General features: G+C 42.7%; 1 protein-coding gene across 2 annotated transcripts in view; it reads right to left on the bottom strand.

Annotated features, from left to right (window-relative positions):
- EXT2 (exostosin glycosyltransferase 2) overlaps positions 1–23,853 on the bottom strand; it is a 110,117-nt gene that overhangs the window by 2,654 nt on the left and 83,610 nt on the right. For both annotated transcript variants that reach the window (XM_024214540.3, XM_024214549.3), the window contains 3 exons: positions 9,310–9,453; positions 7,792–7,920; positions 6,600–6,682 (listed from right to left, as the gene is read on the bottom strand). In XM_024214540.3, the coding sequence (XP_024070308.1) occupies positions 6,600–6,682; positions 7,792–7,920; positions 9,310–9,453 (356 nt within the window). The remainder of the gene's footprint in view (positions 1–6,599; positions 6,683–7,791; positions 7,921–9,309; positions 9,454–23,853) is intronic.

Raw genomic sequence — 23,853 nt, 5'->3', positions numbered from 1 at the left:
GGCCGCGGCGCGGGCGCCGCTTCTCCCCCTCCCTCCCAGGCTCTCAAGCCTGGGAGGGAGGGGGAGCAGCGGCGCGCGAAACAGCTGTTTCGCGCACTGCGGCCGCTCGGGATCTCCCCCTCCCTCCCAGGCAGTAGCAGCGGAGGTGAGCTAGGGCGGCCGCGGCACATTTTTAGGGGCGGCATTCTGGCGCCGGCCATGCCGCCCCTAAAAATGTGCCGCCCCAAGCACCAGCTTGTTTTGCTGGTGCCTAGAGCCGGCCCTGCTCTCAAGACTGGATTTCAAAGGTTAATTCTTCATCTTTTAAGCCATCCTCTAGCTCCCTATTTAACTACAATAAGAGTAAACAAATGAAAACAGTCAGAATTTTTGAAAGTGCTACATTTCTGCACAGTTGTTTTCAACCTGTAATAGTCACTCTCGTACTGGCTTAAAAATGTGGAAAGGGTACAAAGCTAAGCAGTGCAGATGATTCATGCTCTGCCATCGCCCTCTTTCCCCCCCCAAAGGTGTTCAAATCCTTACAGTAGGAAACAAATGAGAAGGAGTTTGGGGGGTAAGATGGGAGCAACAGTGTGCATCACAGAACACCTGATAAATTGGCACAAATATTCTCTGTTCAGGAAAGGCCCAGGCCTGGAATAGTAAGTGAACTGTAGGTCAGGACTGAGGGACAGAGAGAACCAGCTATCCACAATGTGGACTAACCAGGGCTGTTGTAGGGCCTAGTTAGGGTGCACTGGCAGAGAGAGGAACCTGGGGACTAGAGAAGTAGGACTAGAACAACATGGGGTACGTCTTCACTACCCGCCGTATCGGCGGGTAGCAATCGATTTATCCGGGATCAATATATCGCGTCTCATTAAGACGCGATATATCGATTCCCGAACGCACTCACCATCGACTCCGGAACTCCACCAGAGCGAGCGGCGGTAGCGCAGTCGACGGGGGAGCCACGGCCGTCGATCCCGCGCCGTGTGGACCCCAGGTAATTCGATCCAAGATACTTCGGCTTCAGCTACGCTATTCGCGTAGCTGAAGTTGCGTATCTTGGATCGATCCCCCCCGCCCCCAGTGTAGACCAGCCCATGGAGTGCAGCAGACTAGGATTCAGGGTCAAGATTTTCAAAGTGATTTTTAGTGCCTCAATTTTTGGGTGTCCACTCTGAGCCACCATCAAAGGCCCTGATTTTCAGAAAGTGCCGAAAATCCACCCTCTCAAAAACTGAATCACTAGTTACTTTTGAAAATCTTGGCTGGGGTGCATAATCCAAGTTGTGTGTTGAAGTCCTGCAGAGGGAATAGCACAGAGTTCCATGAGCTAGATGGACTAGAACAGGGGTCGGCAACCTTTCAGAAGTGGTATGCCGAATCTTCATTTATTCACCCTAATTTAAGGTTTTGTGTGCCAGTAATACATTTTAATGTTTTTAGGTCTCTTTCTATAAGTTTATAATATATAACTAAACTATTATTGTATGTAAAGTAAAGAAGGTTTTTAAAATGTTTAAGAATCTTAAATTAAAATTAAATTAAAATGCAGAGCCCCCTGGACTGGTGGCCAGGACCCGGGCAGTGTGAGCGCCACTGAAAATCAGCTCGTGTGCGGCCTTCGGCACGCGTGCCATAGGTTGCCTACCCCTGGACTAGAAGAATGGTGTGTGAAACGTTTGTACAACTGCTGTCCCTCAATGGCTTATGGAATACAGAGCCTTTCACTTCTAGGTTACTGATTCAACAGATATGTCAACAGATATGTCCTGTTATTATATTATTATATATTAATGTTATAATATTATTATAATATTATATATTAATGTTTATTATCCCATTAAAACAAATAGGCAACTAATAATGACTGAAAGTTATTGTAACATAGCAACTGTTTGGTGGCCTGCGTGGAATCAGTTAGTTGTCTCAGTCTAGTTCCTAATGGGCAGGTGTCCACATCATAAAAGCCACTGTCACAACTGGCACTAAATGGCAGCCCAACAGCAAAAACCAAAACTGAACGGATCCTCTTCCCTCCAGAGGTCATCCATCTAGGTCAAAGATTAGGCAGAATGGCAGAAAACAGTGTAGGGAAATCTTACATTGCTGTGGCTCATGCTGTACTTATTCTGGGGATAGACTATGCAATGCCAATATAGCACATGTAACCATCATGAAAGCTGCTTCATTTTTAAAAGAAATTATAAAAGGAAAAATCCAAATTAAAATCCTTTATGAACCTTCACCTTCACTCACAAAAGTCATTTCTCAGCAAACATCAGAACAAGGCTGAAGAGCAGCATTTAAAAAAAAAAAAATGTGTCAGACACAAGTCACACAATGTGTCTATGGCGAGAAGAGCCTCCCCAGGAGGGGAGCTTTCATCTCCTGCATGGAGCTTAACAGGTCCAGCTTGCATTCTACAGGATCTGCCACTTCTGGACAACACAAAACAACACAAACACCTAAAGCATTAAACATTTTTGGCTCGGAAGCCAAGAAAACACAGTAGGTCATCTCATACAGAGGGGCGGGTGTTTTGGCTGGCTACTTTCATAGCTCTGCACATTTAAATTAACACACGCATCTTTGCTTCCAAGAATTATTTCATCTTTTTCTTACTTTGCCAACAACACAGAATTGTGCTCAACATGAAATTAAGTTAGTGTGAACTGAAAAACAAGATCTTAGTTGGCTTTTTAGCAGATTGGATCAGCTTTCTGGACAATCAAGCCTTTGAATCAATTCTCTCCCCTGTAACCACACCTAATTTTAGCATAACCTCTGAGACAAGAAAAGAGTTCAGTTTTCATCATCTAGTCACTCTTTTCTCCCTGCTGAGACTGCCAACAATGGGCCCACTCACAGATGGTTTTGCCGGGTGATCATCTGTCCTCCAGGAATAGGATGAAGATCACCAATTCTTTTCACATGTCACTAAACAGCCATCACCTGGTATCTGTGGGTCACTGTGCTGGTTTTGAAAAAGAAACCCCAAAGGAAAAACTCTGTACCACCATTACTAGCCCTGTACACCATCCATTTCACAACAATAGATTGATCCCCGGTCATTTGGGCTTGGTACTAACTCATATGTCAAGACCAACGTGTGTCAGAACTTCTGCAGTCCAGGGAATCAGTAGTCTGGTATGCAAATGGACCTGTTATGGAACACTGTCATATACCCAAGGGCATCATTCTGGGCACTGGACATTACAATTGTTCTTCAAAGTTTCTTGTTGTCAAGGGCACCTCTCTCATTTAGAGTCTCTCGTAACATAACAGAAGGCAGTTGACATATCTGACTAGTGTCTGCATGAATTATAGGTATGGATGCTAAGCCCTGAAACCAAATCAGAGTTCTATCCATTGCGAAGTTAATGGGAACTTGCACTGAGAATCCTGTGGTTTATTATCCCATTAAAACAAATGGGCAGCTTATGGGAGTCCATTAAAAAAAAATGCAAGTTTTTCAGCTAGCGCCCACTAATTTAAAATAGACAGTAGGAACATGGGACTACATGGACCCTGGCAGTTGACTGGTATGTCAGCTCACACTCTTACAACAAGTAATGGTTTATACTGCTGAAGCCAGGTCAACCTAAACAGTAAGGGCAATCTTTAAAATATAAAAATCAAGAATGACTATATCCCAGTTGTGTATCACTGCAGTTCTTCTTCAAGGTGCAGTTGCTACATTCCTTTCTAAATTCCTCTAGCTGGATAATCAAGTAGTTTTATAAACAAGTTTGATTTGCTATTACTTTCTGACACTTTCTCCAGCTTAGTTATCTCCACTGGTAGAAACTTAAATGTGGGGAAGAACACAGTTTGAGAGTATACTCACTAAACTGTCAGTAACATTTTACTTTTGGGACACCAATATGGTTACATGATAGAGAACATATCCTTTTGATAAAATTATAATGTTCTTTGGGACAGAGACTGCGTTTTTGCTGTGTGTGTTTTAAAGGGACTAGCATAGAACCACAGATATACAAGACTGGAAGAGACCTGAGAGGACATTTAATCCAGCCACCTGAGCTGAGGTAGGACCAAGTATACCTAACATCATCCCTGACAGATGTTTGTCCAATCTGTTCTTAAAAACCTCCAATGATGGGGATTCCACAATCTCACCTGGAAGCCTAGTCCAGTGCTCACCTATCTTTATAGTTACAACGTTTTTCCTAATATCCAACCTAAATCTTCCTTGCTGCAGATTAAGCCAGTTAGTTATTTGTTGTCATACATTCAGTGGATACAGAGAACAATTGATCACTGTCCGCTTTATAACAGCCCTTAATACAATTGAAAACGTATCAGGTTCCCTCTCAGTCTTCTTTTCTCAAGACTAAACATGCCCAGTTTTTTTAACCTTTCCTCATTTGTGTTGCTCTCCTCTGGACTCTCCCCAATTTGTCCACATCTTTCTTAAAGTGTGATGCCCCAAACTGGACACAGTACCCAGCTGAGGCCTCACCAGTGCCAAGTAGAACGGGATAATTACCTACCACAGCTTACATATTACATTCCTATTAATACACCCCAGAATGGTATTTGCCTTTTTCGCAACTGCATCACATTAGTGGATCACAAATTGAATATGAGCCAACATAACCCCTAGATTCTTTTCTGCAGTAGTACTGCCTACCCAGTTATTCCCTATTTTGGAATGGTGCATATGATTTTTCCTTCCTAAGTGTAATAGGGTCCTGGCCCATAACAAACTCCTAGGTATTACTGCAATACAAACAACAACGATAATAGGAAAGAACTACTAAATCCATGTAGTCCATTCTTCAGCCAATACAGGATTGTTCCCTACAATAAATTTTCTAGTACTTCATCCAGTTTACATTTAAATTTCACAAGGCTTCCATACTCCTTCCTTGAGAAATTATTCTATACAATAACAGATCTCACTGTTAGGAAGTACTTCCTGATTTTCATCTGACTTTTTCCTTTTCTTAATTTAATCCCTTCTAGAGTAATATATTCTTGTAGCACTGTGAATAACTCATCTCTGTCCTCGGTATTTACACTCTTTGGTACCTGAAGACTGTTATATCTCCATTTAGTCGTCATTTAGCAAAGCTGTATATACTTAGCTCTTTTAATCTCGTGTCATAAATCAATCCTTCCAGCCTACTAACCACTTTTGCAGCTATTCACTGAACTCACTTCAGTATGTCAATATCTTTCTAGTAATGAAGAGCACACAAATGAATGCAGTGTTCCAGGTGCAGTCTCATCAGTGCAACGTGGAGAGGGTCTGTAGATGTTATGCTGATAAGTGCATTCAAAATATCTACAGCTAGACAATTTCCTTCCTGTTTCATGACTTGATGCCCCTGCAGCTAAGACTTGCATTGGCCTATTTTACTGCCCTATCAGCCACAAACACATGTCTAATTTGTTGTTTACTATCATCACTAGTGTAGATCTCCCACGGCATTATTGTTTCTTCCTCCCATGAAGGGGAGGCATGTGCGCATTTCAGATTATTTTTCTCCAGATGTGTTTGTGACCAAATGCATTATTCCGTGCACTTGACAAAGTGAGAATGACTGATAAAAAGTAGTCTGAACACAAAATATGCAGCAGTATAACTGATCTTGGAAGGAAGGAAGGATCATATATACTAACCACTCAGCAGACTATAGCCATGACACCTGCAGAGGAGACAATAGACTAAAGAGCTCATGTGGACATGCTTGGGGTATGTAGGTGTGTCAGTTCTGGGATTCTGGCTAAATTCCAAACAAATAATTAAGAAGTAATATTTTATTCTCAGATAGCCCTTTCTATACAAGCATCTCAAAGCACTTTACAAAAGGTAAGTAAATATTTTCCCTGTTGAGAAGCTGAGGCACAGAGAGCTTTAGTGGCTTTCCCAAAGTTACAAAACTAGTCAACTGCAGAGTGCAGAACAGAACTCAGATGTCTTCTGATTCCCAATATTTTCCTCTAAACCCTTTACAAAACTGCCTCTCCAAATACATATCACCTTTCAAAAATAATTCTCCCTGTCATATAATGTTGCAACCACTGTTAAATAGCTGCCATGTTCAACCACACAGGTGACTGCACTTCAGCAGGAGAAGTGGGCTTTGGGATCTTTGGAGGAAAGAGACTGTATAAACATCAGTTATTATTGCATCAATAACACTTTCCCTTTATCAGTCATTTTTATCCTTGTTGGCCAATTGCTCTCTGACAGTTTATCAACTTCCTGTGTTTTTAAAAATGTTTGAACATTCATTACATTTAAATTTCCATCATAAAATGAAAAATTTGTATAAAAAATATTGTTGGCAACCTAAATTTCATACAATCTATGTGTTTTACAACCGAGCTGTTGAACTGGGTGCCCTTTCAAAGCTCTTCCTTTAAGCAGATTACTTGTCACTACAGATCATGTGCAGTGCGCCCTATTACCCATTGCAGGAATGACCCCATACGTGGGTAGACCAGATTTAGACAGCAATTTCAGAGTTCAGGAATATGGGCAGTGTGCACTTTTAGTCCTAATTTCAGAGAGACCCAGAAACTGGCCCTGGGAATCACAGTGAGGCACCCTCAGCAATGAAAGGAGGCCCACTCACCTTTCCACCATGTGTGTCTGGTCCAGCGACAATCCATCTATGGCTGTGCACTCTGGACATTTAAACTTCTTTCGTGGGGTCACCTGCACAAAGGCACGACAGACGTCATCGACAGAAGGGATATTAATCCCCTTGGTTGGAAAGTATAGCAATGCCTCTGAACATGCCTGCAGTGTAAGTCGAGCACTCTCGAAAACTAAAAAAAGCCATGCCATTCCCCCATTCAGCTCCATCTGGCCCGGCTAACTGCAAAATTCACAGGGGCCCAATAAAAATGGTTTGGAGGGGTTTTGCCTTCTGTAACTGAAAAGAAGTGGCGATGACAAGCTCCTTAATTCCTGTTTAATGACTGTTTTCTCACTGCCAAGGTCCCTGTATAAACACCATTTGTTCTTGCAGCCATAACAGTGATGAAATATAGCTTCCCATACTTCACCGTAACCTTAATCCAACAGACGCTCTTTTGCTCACTTGAGTTAATAGCTGACTGGCAAACTCTGCAAGACTTTCCCAATTGCATTGAGGTGCCAAATTACTCTACAGTGCCCTTGTACAGCTCACAAACTTTTTCAGAAAAAACACACACTTTATCTTCTAAAGACTTTTCTAGGAAACACAGCCACCAGTCCCGGTAAATGATGATAGACAGGCGGGAAAGCGGACCTTGCTAATTGAAGTAATGCCTGGCAGCCTCTAAATCTCATTCCAAGTTGACACACTTTGAAATGAATGTACAGAGTGAATGTCCAGACCTGAAAACATGTCGAAATATGTCAGGAAATTAATTCAGGGATAAAAAGTTCATTTAAAACTGATCTTGCAATTAACATTCTTGCAATTAACATTCCTATAAATCAGCTGTTGCCAGTCACAATACACAGGGACAGGATAGTTGGAGATTTTTTCCCCCTGGCAGTCTCAAAAAATATTTTTTTTATAATTTAACCTATCCTCTCTGTGTAGGCAGCCACAATGATCAATAGTCAATCCTGTGCTCCCAACTGGCATGCTAGTCTCAATGAACTGGGCTATTCCTACTGTGGAAGGGAAACAGAACCATTCCAGAGGTAAATGAGAGGAAGAAAGCAGATAAAGGAGGATATTCAAAACCCACTAAACTAAACTTACATATCAATTTGTGACATGTTTGCATTAGAGAGATACATCAGATAAAAGTTGCTGAAAATCAGACCTTAATAACTGCTTTGCCAGTAACATTTGCCACTAGAAAATTCATGGCGATATCTTCACAATTCATGTGGGCGTCCACCCAGTTCTTGATGTCTCCAGGCATTTTGTAGGTGTAAAGGTAGTTAAAATACTGCAGGATAGAAAGGCGAGGGACAGGGGAGAAAGGAGAATGCAACTTTAAATACAATTACAGTGACTGCCTGCCTGCAAAATATTCCAGTTATTGGGAACAGCAGACAACTAAGGAATGGAATGTGAACAAACCCTGCTCCTCAGAGTCTAGCGGTTGGAGCTGCATTTGTGACATTTCACCTTAAAAGTGAAAGAGTTGCTGCTTCCTTTTAGCCAGTCACAGCTTTAGCCTGCTATGCACAAATAGAGAGCCATCTTTGTGTGCCTAACAACTATGCCTTCTTTGCCACACCATGTGTAGAAAAAGGAAATATTTCTGCATTTGCTTTTCTTCTTTTAAAACTTTAATTGCACTTCTATATTCACTGTGCAATAACACGTCCCACAAACTTTTACTATTTAATTGTGTTTTTCTATAAGTTCACCAAAATAGTTCTAGACAGAATAGTTGTTTCTATAGCAAGAGCAGGAGAATATAGCTTTAGGAAGGTCTTCAACTGGTTTTTGCATTGCTCTAGAAACTGTAACCACAGACTCACAAAATGAACCCCAAACAACAGAGCTACAGATGTGGACAAAAACACACCCCATCCTTTTAAATATTTAATATGGTGTATTGTTGGAGTCTCTTCTGCACCTCCATGCACCTTGCTTGCTCTTAGGGTGCCTGAACCTTCTCACTTTCTAAGAATGCATCAGGTAATAGTTTGTGCCGCCACAAAAAGGTATAGAGAGGCCACCACTGACAAAAGACAACAAAGAGGGAAAGGGATCAAACATTAGAGCCAGATTTTCAAATAGGCCCAGTTTATTCTCAGTGGAAGCTGCTGAGCCCATCTGAAAATCTGGCCACTTTATTTAGATGCCCAAGTAGAGGAGCATCTCTTTGTAAATAAAGGACCATATTTTTAAACACAATTGCATTGCCATAATTAGGGTAAGACTGCAAGGGTGGGTTGGGGGTTGAGAAAGACCTTTGAAAGTTCATGTATAAGTTGGGAGTTTCCCAAAAGTTGTATATTAAATTGCAAGCTCTTCAGGGCAGGGACCACATCTTCCTATATATTTGTACAGTACCTAGCTCAATGTGGGTGCTATCAGAATATAAAAAATACATTGATTTTTCATTTTTTTTCCTATTTAACCCCCTCCCCACACACACCATTCACACAGTACCTTCCTGTGCCATCAATATTATACCGCTTTTAAAAGTTTTGCAATGCCATCTATAGTAAATGACCAAAAAGGCAGCACAATAAAACTAAGACTTGAATTCTCAAATGAAAAACGATCAGAAATGTTAGTCTGACATGAAATATCATTATATCATCTTATAGGACACTGCATGGTCCACAAACGTCCTAATTATCTTGGAAATCAGTGCTACCTTGTGATAAAAAGCTGCTCCAGTAAGCACCATGGAGACTTCATTGGTCCACTCTGATTCATACTTCCATTTGTTCATCTCATGGTCCCACAGATGCAGGCGACCTGGATACCCAACCAGCCTGTCAGGAAACTCCCGCCAAACCTGCAGAGAGTAACAGAGGTGTTAAAGCCAGCACTGGCACAAACAGTGAGCTAACTCAATTGAGACGATTCAGGGAAGCTACTTAGAGAAGTTACAATTATAGGTGTTCCCTGGACCACTCCACCAACTCCCATAGGGAAAAATACTCCAGCAGGCGAGGCAGCCTAACATTTAGATCTTGGAAGAATGCATTGTACATTTATGGACATTTTTGTTGTGTAGTAGCTGTTAAGTCCCCATGCTTTGTACAGTTCATCTTGCTTAGTAAACAAATATCTTTTGATGAGTTTTTATAGCTCTGAACAAGAGCGTAGCTATTTAACTTACATTTTTTACACATTTTCCCACCACTGCAAATTCTCTGAGTTAGGTGTTAAATTCAGAAGCTAGGGATGGAAAAAACCTACTGGGTTCCAACCTATTAGGGTTCTTTCTCTCGGGCCATTGAAGGATTGTTCTTTATTTTCTACTGCTTTCTCCAGTCTAGTTTTAAATGGCCCAAGAGGCTTCTATCATTTCCCTTAGAAAATTATAACACAAACTAACAAATTTCTCCATTAGGAAGCTTCCCCTGACTCAACCTATTTCTGCCCCTTCATTTCCTCCCATTTCTTCCAAGCTCCCACGTGCTTCCTTAAATGATCCTAACAGCTTCATCTTTCAAACTGCTGCTACTCAGTTCATTCTGTGACTCTAATGTGAGCATTTGTGACATTAAAATTCACAGTGCTGGAAGAAGCTTCTATTGGGAAACAAGGAATTCTGAAATAATGAATGTCTGGGAAGGAAATACACATAAGTAACTGTTTTATTTTGAGTTTGTTTCAAAAGAACCCGACATTTCCAAGTGTGGATGTGGCTCTTTAATTAATGCAAGAAGACAGGAAAACAGCACCAATTTTCCTGTTAAAGGGAACACAACTTTTCTGCTCAAAAAGAGTTAACATTGTTTAAGAGCCAAGCATGGTTAAAATGAAACTTTATACATGGTGGTTATGGCTACAACCTAATCTGCTTTCAGGGGTGACTTTGGATTTAATACGCCCCTTTCCTTTAACAGGGACATTTTCAAAAGCTACATGTTATATTTCTTTATATTCTTTAATGGGTGCTTTGGTGAAGCTATTACTACATGACAGGCGTCTTTGCCCTTGACTTGTTCCAGGCAGCTGGATACAATCAAGATACCATCCTTGTCACTTCATACATTACTCTGCAGCTGACTACAGGATCAAACACAAGTGGGCAAGAACAGGGACAGGGCATCATTAATGCAGCCCCCGTTCTACACAATGCTGGCCACATTAAACAACAGTCAATTTCCCAGGAGGGGAAAACGGATACAGTGTTCAAATTATTTACTAGGAGCAAATACTAACGAAATATATGGGATTTTCTATTTGCCAGTAACGATGGTAACATTTATTTTGTGCTACTAATTTTAACTTTACAGCAATATTTTATCCCAGTGAGTGTCAGACCCACTTGGATATGGTGGGTAACTATTAAATCTTAAAATATAGTGTAGGGCCACAAACGTTTCTGATTCAGATTGGTGGGGTGCACATGCAAACTAAACCATTCCTGTCCAAGTTTCACTCTTTCTACATGTCAACAAGGAATTCCCTTTAACTGCTTCATCTTCATTCCATAAGCATTCTATCTTCATTCATCCATAAGGCTGGATTCACAGCAAAAGGGTTATCAAGAGTTCTATTTCACTGAAAGCCACATTGTGCAATTTATCTGCAATTCCCTTAGTCAGGGCACCTCGTACATGTCAGTGCCTTTTAACTACATGACCTGGACTGTAAAAACTCTACTAAAGTATTTGGGAAATGCAAGTAAGATAAAACAGTCAGTACTGGTTCTTGATCTGTCTCTTATAGACTTCTACTGTAGGTACATTACTACTACTTTACATTTCTATATCCCTTTCCATTCAAAGATCTCCACACATTTTACAAATGTCAATTTTTATAGTTTTGGAATTCCCCCTAGGAGGAAGATTATTAACCCTATTTTACAGATAAGAAAACTTGCCAAAAATCACACAGAAACCAGGAAAGAAAATCAGATCTTCTGACTCTGACCAGTACCTTAACCGTAAGACCACCTTTCCTAGTAATTACAGGGCATGATCTCAGTAGTATCTAAGTAATTATGTAAGAGATCTCTCTATTGGAAGGCTACTGCAGGCAAAAAATGTCTTTGGGAGCTTTATAGCTCTCAAGAGAGAAGAGGCACTCAAGTTTTTGTCATAACTGGGTGTCATCAGCTGATAAGGAACTATATGACTGTCAAAGAACCCAACGAAGGCTTAAATTACATTGCACTGCTTCTTTATAACATAGCTTCAAAATATTCACGCACAGCAGAACAAGTATATAGCTCACACTTTCCCTCTAGAGTCCCATTGCACCTTTCCTAGGACTTATATTTTTAATTATTACAATTTAAATTTTAAAAACCCTACTATTAAAATACCAGCAGTTCCCCAACTGTTGAACTGCACCACAACATAAGCTATTGAGGCTCAGCAAAGGATTTGAGAGAACACAGCAGATTTGTAACACACACAGAGCTAAGAACTCCTGTACAAAGAATGACATGCATATTGAAGGCAGCTGAAGGAAGGATTAAACTCAACTACTGCTTCCCAAGGGACTGCAGTGCCCTTGTAGCACAGGAAAGGTTGCTTCATATTCCTTTTAGCTTTGCTGCTCCTTCAGTGAAAGATTTGCTAAAGTCCCACTTGACAAAGTAAAAACTAGGTTTTATGGATGGTGCCTTACAGTCTTCTAAAAGCACCAATGCAGGACGCACCACTAGCCTTCTGGCCTCTGGAAACTGACAGCTTGCAGCAGCTAAAATATATAACCCAGTTGTTTTAAACAAAGATTGCTTTTAAAACTACTGCTAGTGATCTCAATGGAAATGTTGGTTTTTTCCTAATGTTCATCAGTAGTTCATTCGATGGCTGTTCTTGGAAGGACTCCAGATAGCTACCTTCAATTCATAGCCCAAATCAATCCAAGTACTTCCACAGCCAAGTTAATACATCCAGCTTCTGTTTCTATGGGAGATTTCACAACAGCTTATACTTAACATTCATTTCGTATTACCATCCTTTTTTGATTTGAGAGTTAGCTGCCATGTATCAATCTGCTAGGAATCCTTGACACTTTGGCTTGTGATCTTGACATTTCTCTAAAGATAAGGAAGGTCGGGCTTGGATGGGAGATATTTAAGAAATCCTTAAGTGTTGACAATTCAGTAGGGAGTACTCATCTCACTAGTCAGCACTGTTCCAATGCTTCAGCATGATAGAGTATGAATGCTTTTAGACATGCCATCTTTCATAAAATTACAGAAATGTAGGGCTGGAGGGGTCCTTGAGAGATCATCCAGCCCACTGAGCTACAGTAGGACCAAGTACACCTAGACCAATGGTTTTCAAACTGTGGGTTGGGACCCCAAATTGGGTCGCAACCCCGTTTTAATGGGGTCACCAGGGCTGGCGTTAGACTTGCTGGGACCCAGGGCTGAAGCCAAGCCTGAGTCCCACCACCTGGGGCTGTAGCCCTTGGGCTTCGGCTTTAGCCCCTGAGCATGGGGCGGTGGGACTCTGGCTTTGTCCCCCCAGCCCGGCCCGGCGTGGCAGGGCTCAGGTGGGCTTAGGCTTCGGTCTCCCTCCTGGGGTCATGTACTATTTTTTTTGTTGTCAGAAGGAAGTGGCGGCGCAATGAAGTTTGAGAACTGCTGACCTAGACCATCCCTGACAGGAATTTATCCAACCTGTTCTTAAAAACCTTCTATGAGGGGATTCCACAACCTCCTTTGGAAGGCTAGCCCACTGCTTAACTATCCTTATAATTAGAAAGATTTTCCTAGTAAACCTAAATCTTCCTCGCTGCAGATTAAACCACTTACTTTTTGTCCTGCCTTCAGTGGACATGAACAACTGATCACTGTCCTCTTCATAAAAGCCCTTAACATATTTGAAATGTTATCAGGTCCCCGCTCAGTCTCCTTTCCTGAAGACTAAACATGCCCAGATTTTTTTTAACCATTCCTCATAGGTCAAGTTTTCTAAACCTTTTATCATCTTTGTTGCTCTCCTCTGGACTCTCTCCAATTGGTCTACATTTTCCCTTAAGAGTGGCATCTGGAACTGGACAAAGTATTCCAGCTGAGGCCTTGCCAGTGCTGAGTAGAGTGGGACAATTATGTCCCACATCTTAGATATGAAATTCCTTTTAAAATACCCCAGATTAGCTTTTTTTTTTCGCAACTGTGTCACATTGCTGACTCATATTCGTGATCCACTGTTACCCCCAGCTCCTTTTCAGCAATACTACTGCCTACCAGTTATTTCCCACTTTGCAGTTGTACATTTGATTTTTTTTCTTCCTAAGCATAGTACTTTTCACTTGTCTTTACTGAATCTCTAATTTGTCAAGGTCATTTTGAATTCAACTCCTGTTCTCCAAAGTGTTTGCAACTACTCCCAGATTGCTGTCATCCACAAATGTTATAAGAATACTCTCTATTCCATTAACCAAGTCATTAATGAGAACAGTGAATAGCACTGGACCCAGGATTGACCCCAATGGGATACAATAGATACATCCCTAGTTTGACTTCAAACCATTAACAACTACTCTGAGTATGGTCCTTCATCCAATTGTGCTCCCACCCTAGTAAATTTATCTAGACTACATTTCCATGGTTTGCTTATGAGAATGTTAGGTAGGACTATATTAAAAGCCTTACAAAATCAAGATGCATCACACCTACAGTCTCCCCCTCTGCACTAGGCCAGTAACCCTGTCAGAGGAGGAGGCTGGTGTGGCATGATTTGTTCTTGACAAATCCATGTTGGCTATTCCTTATACTCTATTATTCTTTAGGCGCTTACAATCTGATTGTTTAATAATTTGCTCCAGTATTTTTCCCACTATTGAAGTTTGTCCGATTGGTCTATAATTCCCTGTGTCTTCTTGGTTCCCCCTTTTTCAAGACAGCTACAAAATCTGCCCTTCTTCAATCTTCTGGGACCTGAGTTCTCAAAGATCATTGCTAATAGTTCAGATTGCTTCAGCTAGTTCCTTAAGTACCGTAGGATGAATTTCATCAGGCCCGGGTGACTCAAATACATTTTGAGATAGTTCAGTGGTTTGAGCATTGGCCTGCTAGACCCAGGGCTGAGTGTTCAAACCTTGAGGGGGCCACTTAGGGATCTGGGGCAAAATCAGTACTTGGTCCTGCTAGTGAAGGCAGGGGGCTGGACTCGATGACCTTTCGGGGTCCCTTCCAGTTCTATGAGATCGGTATATCTCCATATATTATTATAACTTATCTAAATATTCTTTAATCTGTTCCTTCCCTCTTGTTGTTAATATTAACTGTGTTAAGTCTCTGGTCACCATTAACCTTTTTAGTGATGACTGAAGCAAAAGAGGCATTAAACACCTCAGATTTCTTGACGTTATGCATTATTAGCTCTTCTTCCCTGCTAAGTAGAAGACTTGCACTAGCCTTCATTTTTCTCTTGCTCCTAATATATTTATAGAACCTCTTCTTATTGCCTTTTATGTCTCTTGCTAGTTGTAACTCATATGGTGCTTTACTCTTTCTGATTTTGTCCCCTAGATGCTTGTGCTATTCTTTTATACTCCTCTTTAGCAATCTGTCCATGTTTTCACTTTTTGTAGGATTCCTGTTTGATTTTCAGCTGAATAAAGAGCCCTGATGGAGCCATACTGGCCTCTTTCCTATCTTTCTTTGGCATCTGGATAGTTTGCAGATGAGATTTCAAACAGAAGTTCTGACAATCTGGGCTTATTAAAGATCTTAGGGTGTTCTGCACAAGAACAGGATATTAATCCAAGTGTCCAAGCCTAATTCCAAAATGAGTGTTTATATTATGTCTAGCTAAAGTGCCCTCTGTAGTTTCACTTAGATACAGTGTGCTTTACTTCTTGGCCCAAAACTATTGTGTAGTCTTGCTGTGCAGTAAGAAAACAGCTGCCACAGTCCATTCCAGAGGTGACTTGAGTGATTTCTTCTTGTAGAGCACAATGGATGAAAGCTGCTATTGTAAGAAAGATATCAGCAATGGATGCACCAAATTAAGAGTTTTCTTATCTATTTTAGAACCAGTAGCAGAAAGAATAAAGTAGTTCCAGAAGAAGGCAAGATAAAGTGCAGTCCTATAAAAGTGAAATGCTGTTACTATCCTATGTGCATTAAGGACAATGCAATAAATCAGGGCTCTGTATCTTTCTCTCTCTCACTCCAAGGGCAGGCTTTTCTCGCTAGCGTTGCTGTTAAACAACATAAATAAGAATCCCAGACAAAGACAATGGATGCTTTCCATGATTCCAATTTGCAAAAAAATTTTTTAACCGCAACAAAATCTCTGTGAATGTTATGGATCCAGCAGAGTCAGTTTAGAGAAGTCCCACGAGGTGGCATGTAGGTTCCAAACTAACACAACATACGGATCTCCTTTAGAAAGCAAATGGTTACATTATTCCTGCTTTGAAGGGGAGAAAGACTGTACTAAGAAGAACCCTTTTAATGGGGCTATCCAAAACTTTAATTAAGATCACTTTTTGATTAATATGGATGTAATGGGTATAATAAATTCATCAGTGATCAGGCCATGATTTTTTACTTTTGAAGTATGGCAGAAAAATTGAGACCTTCAAAGTGAACGTTGGGGCAAGGCAAGAAGACCATCTAACAGAAGCAGGCAATATGTTTACAATTCCAACCAACTGTGGCCAACTCTTTTTCCGAGGTACATACAGAGAAAATGCAATCTGAAAAACTTAAGAGCAAAAATAGCTTGGAGGGAATAAAGTAATTCCATTTTATGGTATTTTTTTCTTATTACTTTAGTATTCTATGGTTATACAGTACTTGAAGTTGTAAAGTGTTATATATTTATTAATAACTCCTCCCAAAATCCATGTTTGGAAACTATTATCCCTTTTTTACAGATGGACAAACTGAGACACAGAAAGGTGAAGCAATTTGCCTTGAGACCACACAACCACCCAATTGTATTCTAAAGAGCAGGCTCCAAGTTCTTTGCTCAAAAGAAAAAACCAATGGATTTCCCTCAATTTTTTTTTAAATGATGATAATCTGAATATATTTAGTTTCTTGACTTTTTTAAAAATCTGCCTTGAAATGAAAATAGCAGAGGCTAATGAATGTTTAGAAAAGTTGTCTCGTTCTGTTTAGCACTTTAGTTTGTCAGTGCCTCTACTTTGGTGAAATTTTGTCACAGGTTTCTACAGAGATCCTATTTCAATTTACAATATTTTAGGTATTCCTACACCTCCTTATAACAGCAGCAGACAGGAGCAGCTTGCGCCTATAGTTTTTACATTATGTAATAAATCACTGAACTGTAAAAGTTCACTTTTAACAAGTAAAAAATGTCTGACACTGAGTGTTACTATAATTTTTTATGGCTGAAATTGTATGGAGATCAAAGTTGTGGGGGGGTTGTTTTGAGTTTTATTTTTATTTTTTTTAAAGATCCTATACATCCACATAAATCTGTGTGACAGAGGGGTTTTGCCACATGTTTAAAAACAGAGTCTCAAGGATGAGGGGAGAAGCGAAGAAAGTACCTAAATGTCACGTCTCCAAATGCTTCTTGTGACTGAAGCAGACCTACTTTTAAAAGAAAACTTTCTTGTAACATTATATGCTGCTACTATTCCCTCTGGATTCCCCTGCAAATGAGTCAAGAACTCAAGAGATACTTTCCTGGTAAAATACATAAACAGATAAATAAATTATCACAGGCTGAGGACAATTTAAACATCTGGTAGCCAGTTCAGGCCTGTCAAGCAAGTCAAAGACACTCAGGGCCAGAGAAGATCAATCTGCGGTCCCTGATTCCTGGGCTGGAGAGCAGGAACTGTATTACCCGTGGCCTTAAGAGGGAAAATTGTAGAAGTAAAATAAGTTGCCATACTTTTGTATGATTCAGTATTTAAAAAAAACAAAAAAAAACTAGTAATCTAAAAATATATTGATTCAAACTAGCCTTGGGTTTGCTTCAGTTACATGTTTGATAAGGTATTTTACTGTTCTATCTACATGGCAGTGTATTAAACTAGAATGGTTTTACAGTTAAACTAGGGGACTGCAAAATATGTCTCCCAGACAAAGTAATGCTGTATCCAAACAGCTAAATTCACCCATGCAAGTTGTTACTCAGGCAGTCCTGCAATCCAAGCATCTGGCCCACAGCAGGCAAATAAGGGTTTCTCTACATGCAGAATTACTGTGCAACAAGCCAGGGTGTAAATCTACAGTACACTAAGTCACCTACCGTGTGCTAGAAGTTCCCTAGTATGCTTTGACATACTGCTGTTTCAAACATGGCAACTCAGCACACAACAGCCTAGTGTGCTATACAGTTACACACTGGCTTGCCACTCACTAAGTCTCCCTGCAGACAAGCCCTGGACTGGATAACGTGGTCTAATGGTTAGAGCAGATGGGGGAGTCATGAGTACCTGATTTAAATTCCTGATACTTAGTAACTGTAAACTTGAGGAAGTCACTTACACTACTTTTTGCCACAATTTTCCCCATGAGGATAATAATCTCCTAACCTGGGGGCATAAGAGACTTAACACCTGTGAAGTGCTTTGTTATGTATGTGTAAAGTATTACTTCTGTGGATATGCACACGCCTTATTTTTGATTCTCATGATTTCTTGCTGAAATACAACCTAAGATCACCGGCAGTAGTCACCTTCAGTTAGAGTCTTTAAACAGAAGCCCTCAGAGCTTTGCACCACCAGTAGTGAAGGTTCATTTTGGAACTACTTAGGAGACTTTTTAGGTTTTCTTGTATTTATTTTTGTTTCAGTTTGAGCCAGACTTATGGTGACACGAGACTTAAACTGGTAACGGAGGCAGTGTTTACACCGCACGCCAGTCAGAAGCTCTGTTAACATGACATTTTTCTCCTCTAAAACTTTCCACCATTACTACCACCAGTTCAGCCCCACAGCTGGTAGCAAGAGTAGAAGCACTAATATAGACAGGGCTCTGATGGCTGCCAATGATATCACCACTTTGCTATCTAACCCTTTTCAGAACAGTTCTATGCAGTACAGTGTTTAAAATGCTCAGGGCAGTAGACTTTCCAATGACGGAGATGAACTGTCATTAGCAATGGGGGGAACATCAAGGGAAAAACGCAGTATAGACCAACATGGCCATAAAGAACCCTTCCCACAATTGTCTTCTTTTAGTTCTCCTTTCATGTCTCACATACTAACATGTAACCGTTACACTCCCAAGGGACATATTTCCCTGTGAAGACATGTGGCACTCTGTCTCCACTACTTTAAAAAAATTGTTATTGTTTAAGTCAACATACCTAAGTTTCCACAAATAACTTCTTGAATCCAAAAACTGGTAATTGGCTAAAAGTTTCTCTCACTTGGAGAGGATTCACATTACAGGGATACTAAAGTTATACATCTTGACAAAAGCCTATGTTAGCAGGTTAGATTAGTAACAGCGAACAGACTGCAACGTTTATTTTACTTTCCAGTATTTTATGCTGTTCGATTTTGTTATTTCACTCTGGGCAATGAAATTAACTCCTCGGTGTCACGGTCCAGCTCTCACGCATTAAGCCCAGAGTCATTCTGTTTGAACTCCCCATTCTCCAGCAAAATGTAAATACATACATACATACATACATACATACATACATACATACAACAAAAACCCACCCTTTCCTGACTTGGTTTTAAAAGAAAATTTAAATTCACCCAATATTTCTACTAATACTAGATTTTGGAAAAAAGGCTTCTATTTCCACAACACAGAGCATTGTTGTTTTTACACAGGTGTTATAGTAATGTCAGATTCTATATACTGTGTCATATACCCAAATATAAAAAAGGAAGGAGAAAAATGCCATAGAAGAAATTTCAACCCCCTTCTTTAAAACCTAAATTTCAGAAGCAAGTGAAACTGACTACTTCCCTTTAAATGTGTGGTCATTTTGACAGATGACTCAGGTACAGATTTGAAAATTTCACCTTCCTTCTAATGCCATGGCTAATTGATTTGGACTCTATTTTTCTATTTGTTGATACCATCACTGTAACAGCAGCCACTGCGTCCTCACTGCCTCCACCATGTGTCTTGTGCATCTCCCACTTGACAGCCCATATCAACCTCCCTTTTTGTTGTGCCGCACCTAGTGCTAAACACTTTCCCCTCAGGAGGCCTTTCCTGTTCTTAATACTTAACCTCTGGACCTTGCTTGTCCACTACTTCATACAAAAAGGAGGTGTACATAAGGTACTATCCCATGGAGCAACTGCTAGCTACTGATCTAAGAGACCAGTAAACAGAAAACTTTCAGTCACATTTGATTCCCATTTGTTAGAATAGCTCAGGTGTTATGCTTACTGAGAATCATTCATTTATTTGAAGGTGCTTAGCTGCTAAAAATATTCTAGAGCAATGCAACAATATTTCTATTGGTCACAGAACAAATTGTCACAGCTGGACCCACCAAATCCAAGATAAGCAATAATACAGAATGGACACATGTGAACCTTATTTACTGTGAAGCTCTCCCATAGAAACAGACCTGAGGTATTAACTTTGGCAAAAAAAGCGGTTACTCACCTTTGTAACTGTTGTTCTTCAAGATGTGTTGCTCATATCCATTCCAATTAGGTGTGCACGTGCCACGTGCACGATCGTCGGAGAATTTTCTACCCTAGCAACACCCGGTGGGTCGGCTGTGGAGCCCCCTGGAGTGGCGCCTTCATGGCGCTGGATATATACCCCAGCCGACCCAGCGCCCCCTCAGTTCCTTCTTGCCGGCTACTCCGACAGTGGGGAAGGGGGGCGCGTTTGGAATGGATACGAGCAACACATCTCGAAGAACAACAGTTACAAAGGTGAGTAACCGCTTTTTCTTCTTCGAGTGCTTGCTCATATCAATTCCAATTAGGTGACTACCAAGCCTTACCTAGGCGGTGGGGTCGGAGTGAGACATCGCTGAATGCAGAACCGCTGATCCAAATGCAGCATCATCTCTAGACTGCTGTACAAGCGCATAGTGAGCGGCGAAGGTGTGGACCGATGACCAAACCGCCGCTCTACAAATGTCCTGGATCGGGACGTGAGCCAGGAAGGCAGTCGAGGAGGCTTGGGCCCTCGTGGAGTGGGCGGTGAGGCGCGGCGTCGGGGCACCGGCCAGGTCGTAGCAAGCACGAATGCAGGACATGATCCAAGAGGAGAGACGTTGTGAGGAGACCGGCAAGCCTTTCATCCGGTCGGCCACTGCAACGAAGAGTTGCGTCGTCTTCCTAAACGGTTTCGTACGCTCAATATAGAAAGCAAGGGCCCTGCGTACGTCCAAGGAGTACATACGCTGGTCTTGACGGGTGGCGTGCGGCTTAGGATGGAAGACCGGGAGAAATATATCTTGGTTCACATGAAAAGCTGATACCACCTTGGGAAGAAAGGCAGGGTGGGGGTGAAGCTGCACCTTGTCTTTATGGAAGACTGTGGATGGAGGCTCAGACGTGAGCGCCCTGATTTCAGAAACACGCCTTGCTGAAGTGATGGCTACAAGAAAGGCTGTCTTCCAAGATAGGTAAAGGAGTGAGCAGGTAGCCAATGGCTCGAACGGGGGCCCTGTGAGCTTGGAGAGAACCAGGTTAAGATCCCACGCCGGAACGGGTTGGCGTTGCTGTGGGTATAGCCGGTCTAAGCCCTTGAGGAATCTGACGACCATCGGGTTAGAGAAGACCGAGGAAGCGTGTTCTCCTGGGTGGAACGCCGATATAGCGGCCAGGTGAACCCTGACCAAAGATATTGCCAAGCCCTGCTGTTTTAGGGATAGGAGATTTTCAAGTATAAGAGGAATAGACGCCTGCAAGGGGGGCATGGCCCGCTGCTCGCACCAACAGGAGAAACGTTTCCACTTGGCTAAGTAAGTGGTCCGTGTAGAGGGCTTTCTACTTCCCAGCAGAATCTGTTGCACAGGATGTGAGCATCGTAGCTCTGTCCGATTCAGCCATGGAGCATCCACGCTGTAAGGTGGAGCGATTGCAGATCAGGGTGACAGAGTCGGCCGTGGTCCTGAGAGATCAAGTCCGGGCACAAAGGAAGCGTGATCGGAGTTTGTACCGATAGCTCCAGAAGCGTGATGTACCAGTGCTGTCTTGGCCAAGCTGGAGCGACTAGAATCATACATGCCTTGTCTCTGCGTAGCTTGAGCAGTACCCTGTGGACCAGTGGAAATGGAGGGAAAGCGTGTAACAGCTGGTCTTTCCACGATAGGAGGAAAGCGTCCGACAGGGAGCCCGGAGATCGCCCTTGGAAGGAGCAGAACACATGGCACTTCCTGTTGGCTCGTGAGGTGAACAGGTCGACCTGGGGAAATCCCCACGTCTGGAAGATGGAATGGATGATATCCGGGCGAATCGACCACTCGTGCGTCTGGAAGGATCTGCTGAGACGGTCCACTAGAGTGTTCTGGACTCCAGGGAGGAACGATGCCATGAGATGTATCAAGTGGGCAGTGCAGAACTCCCACAGGCGAATGGCCTCTTGGCATAGGAGAGACGACCGGGCTCCTCCTTGCTTGTTGATGTAGAACATGACCGTGGTGTTGTCTGTGAGGACTGACACGCAACGGCCATGTAGGAGACCGAGAAATGCCTGACAGGCTAGGCGCACCGCCATCAGCTCTCGAACATTGATGTGCAGAGCTAGTTAGGATGTGGTCCACAGGCCCTGGGTACGGTGCTCCCCGAGGTGAGTGCCCCAACCTAGAGATGAAGCGTCCGTGACCAGGTGCAGGGAGGGTTGTGGGGCGTGAAACGGCACTCCTGCGCAAACCGCCTTGTGATCCAGCCACCAGGTGAGAGAGGTCAAGACCGAGTTCGGATCCGTGACCACCATGTTCAGGTTGTCCCGATAAGGACGGTACACCGACGATACCCAGGCCTGAAGTGGGCGAAGCCGAAGTCTGGCATGCCTGGTTACGTAAGTACAAGAGGCCATGTGTCCCAACAGGCCGAGGCACGTCCTTGTTGTGGTGATCGGGAAGACCTGGAGTCCGTGGATGATGTTTGTGATGGTGTGAAACCAAGTGTCTGGCAGAAGAGCTCGGGCGAGTCTGGAGTCTAAGACTGCCCCGATAAACTCTATTCTCTGGGTTGGCTCAAGAGTGGACTTTTCTTTGTTGAGTAAAATGCCTAACTCGTGGAATGTTTGTAGTATTATCTGGACATGAGCTTGAACTTGCTCCCTGGTGCGGCCGCGCACCAGCCAGTCGTCTAGATACGGGAACACCTGTATCCTTTGTCGACAAAGGTATGCTGCCACGACAGCCATACATTGAACACTCTCAGAGCCGCGGACAAGCCGAAGGGAAGGACGGCAAATTGGTAGTGCACATTGTTTACTACAAATCAAAGGAAGCGCCTGTGTGGGGGGTAGATTGCTATATGAAAATATGCGTCCTTCATGTCGAGGGCGGCGTACCAGTCTCCAGGATCCAGGGAAGGGATGATGGTCCCCAAGGAGACCATGCGGAACTTCAACTTTACTATGAATTTGTTGAGTCCGCGTAAATCTAAAATGGGTCGCAGACCCCGTTTTGCTTTGGGGGTCAGGAAGTAGCGGGAGTAAAACCCCCTGCCCCTTAACTCTGGCGGAACCTCCTCTATGGCCCACATAGAGAGGAGCCCAAAAACCTCCTGTGTAAGGAGATGCTCGTGAGAAGGGTCCTTGAAGAGGGACGAGGAGGGGGAGTGGGAGGGGGGGAACGAAGAAAACTGGAGAGCGTATCCCCTGTCCACCGTGCGAAGGACCCAACGGTCTGAGGTTATAAGGGACCAAGCACGGTGGAAACGGGAGAGGCGATCCCGAAAGAAAGGGAATGGATCCTGGGTAGTGGCTGGCACGCCGTCCTCGAGCGCACCTTCAAAAATTTTGCCTAGGCCCCAAAGGTGGTCTAGGAGGGCCTTGGTTCTGACCGGGTTGGGGGCCGGTCGACCTCCGTCTACCACCTCACCCCCGCCTTCTGGGGAAGTCTTGTCTTGGACGAGGAGGAGGAGGGTAGAACCTTTGTGGCTGGGGCCTAAAGGGCCTGCGCTGGGGTTCTGGGACATGCATCCCCAGGGAGCACATGATGGTTCTGGAGTCCTTGAGGCTCTGCAACCGAGAGTCCGTCTTGTCCAAGAACAACCCCTGGCCCTCGAACGGCAGATCTTGCAGGGTCTGCTGCAATTCTGGCGGTAACCCCGATACCTGAAGCCAGGAGACGCGTCTCATGGCTATCCCCGACGCTAGTGTCCTGGCAGCAGAGTC

This window comes from Terrapene carolina, unplaced genomic scaffold, assembly GCF_002925995.2.
Source record: "Terrapene carolina triunguis isolate 2854851 unplaced genomic scaffold, T_m_triunguis-2.0 Scaffold96, whole genome shotgun sequence".
Classification (NCBI taxonomy): Eukaryota; Metazoa; Chordata; order Testudines; family Emydidae; genus Terrapene; species Terrapene triunguis.
This window is presented reverse-complemented; position numbering and strand designations above follow the sequence as displayed.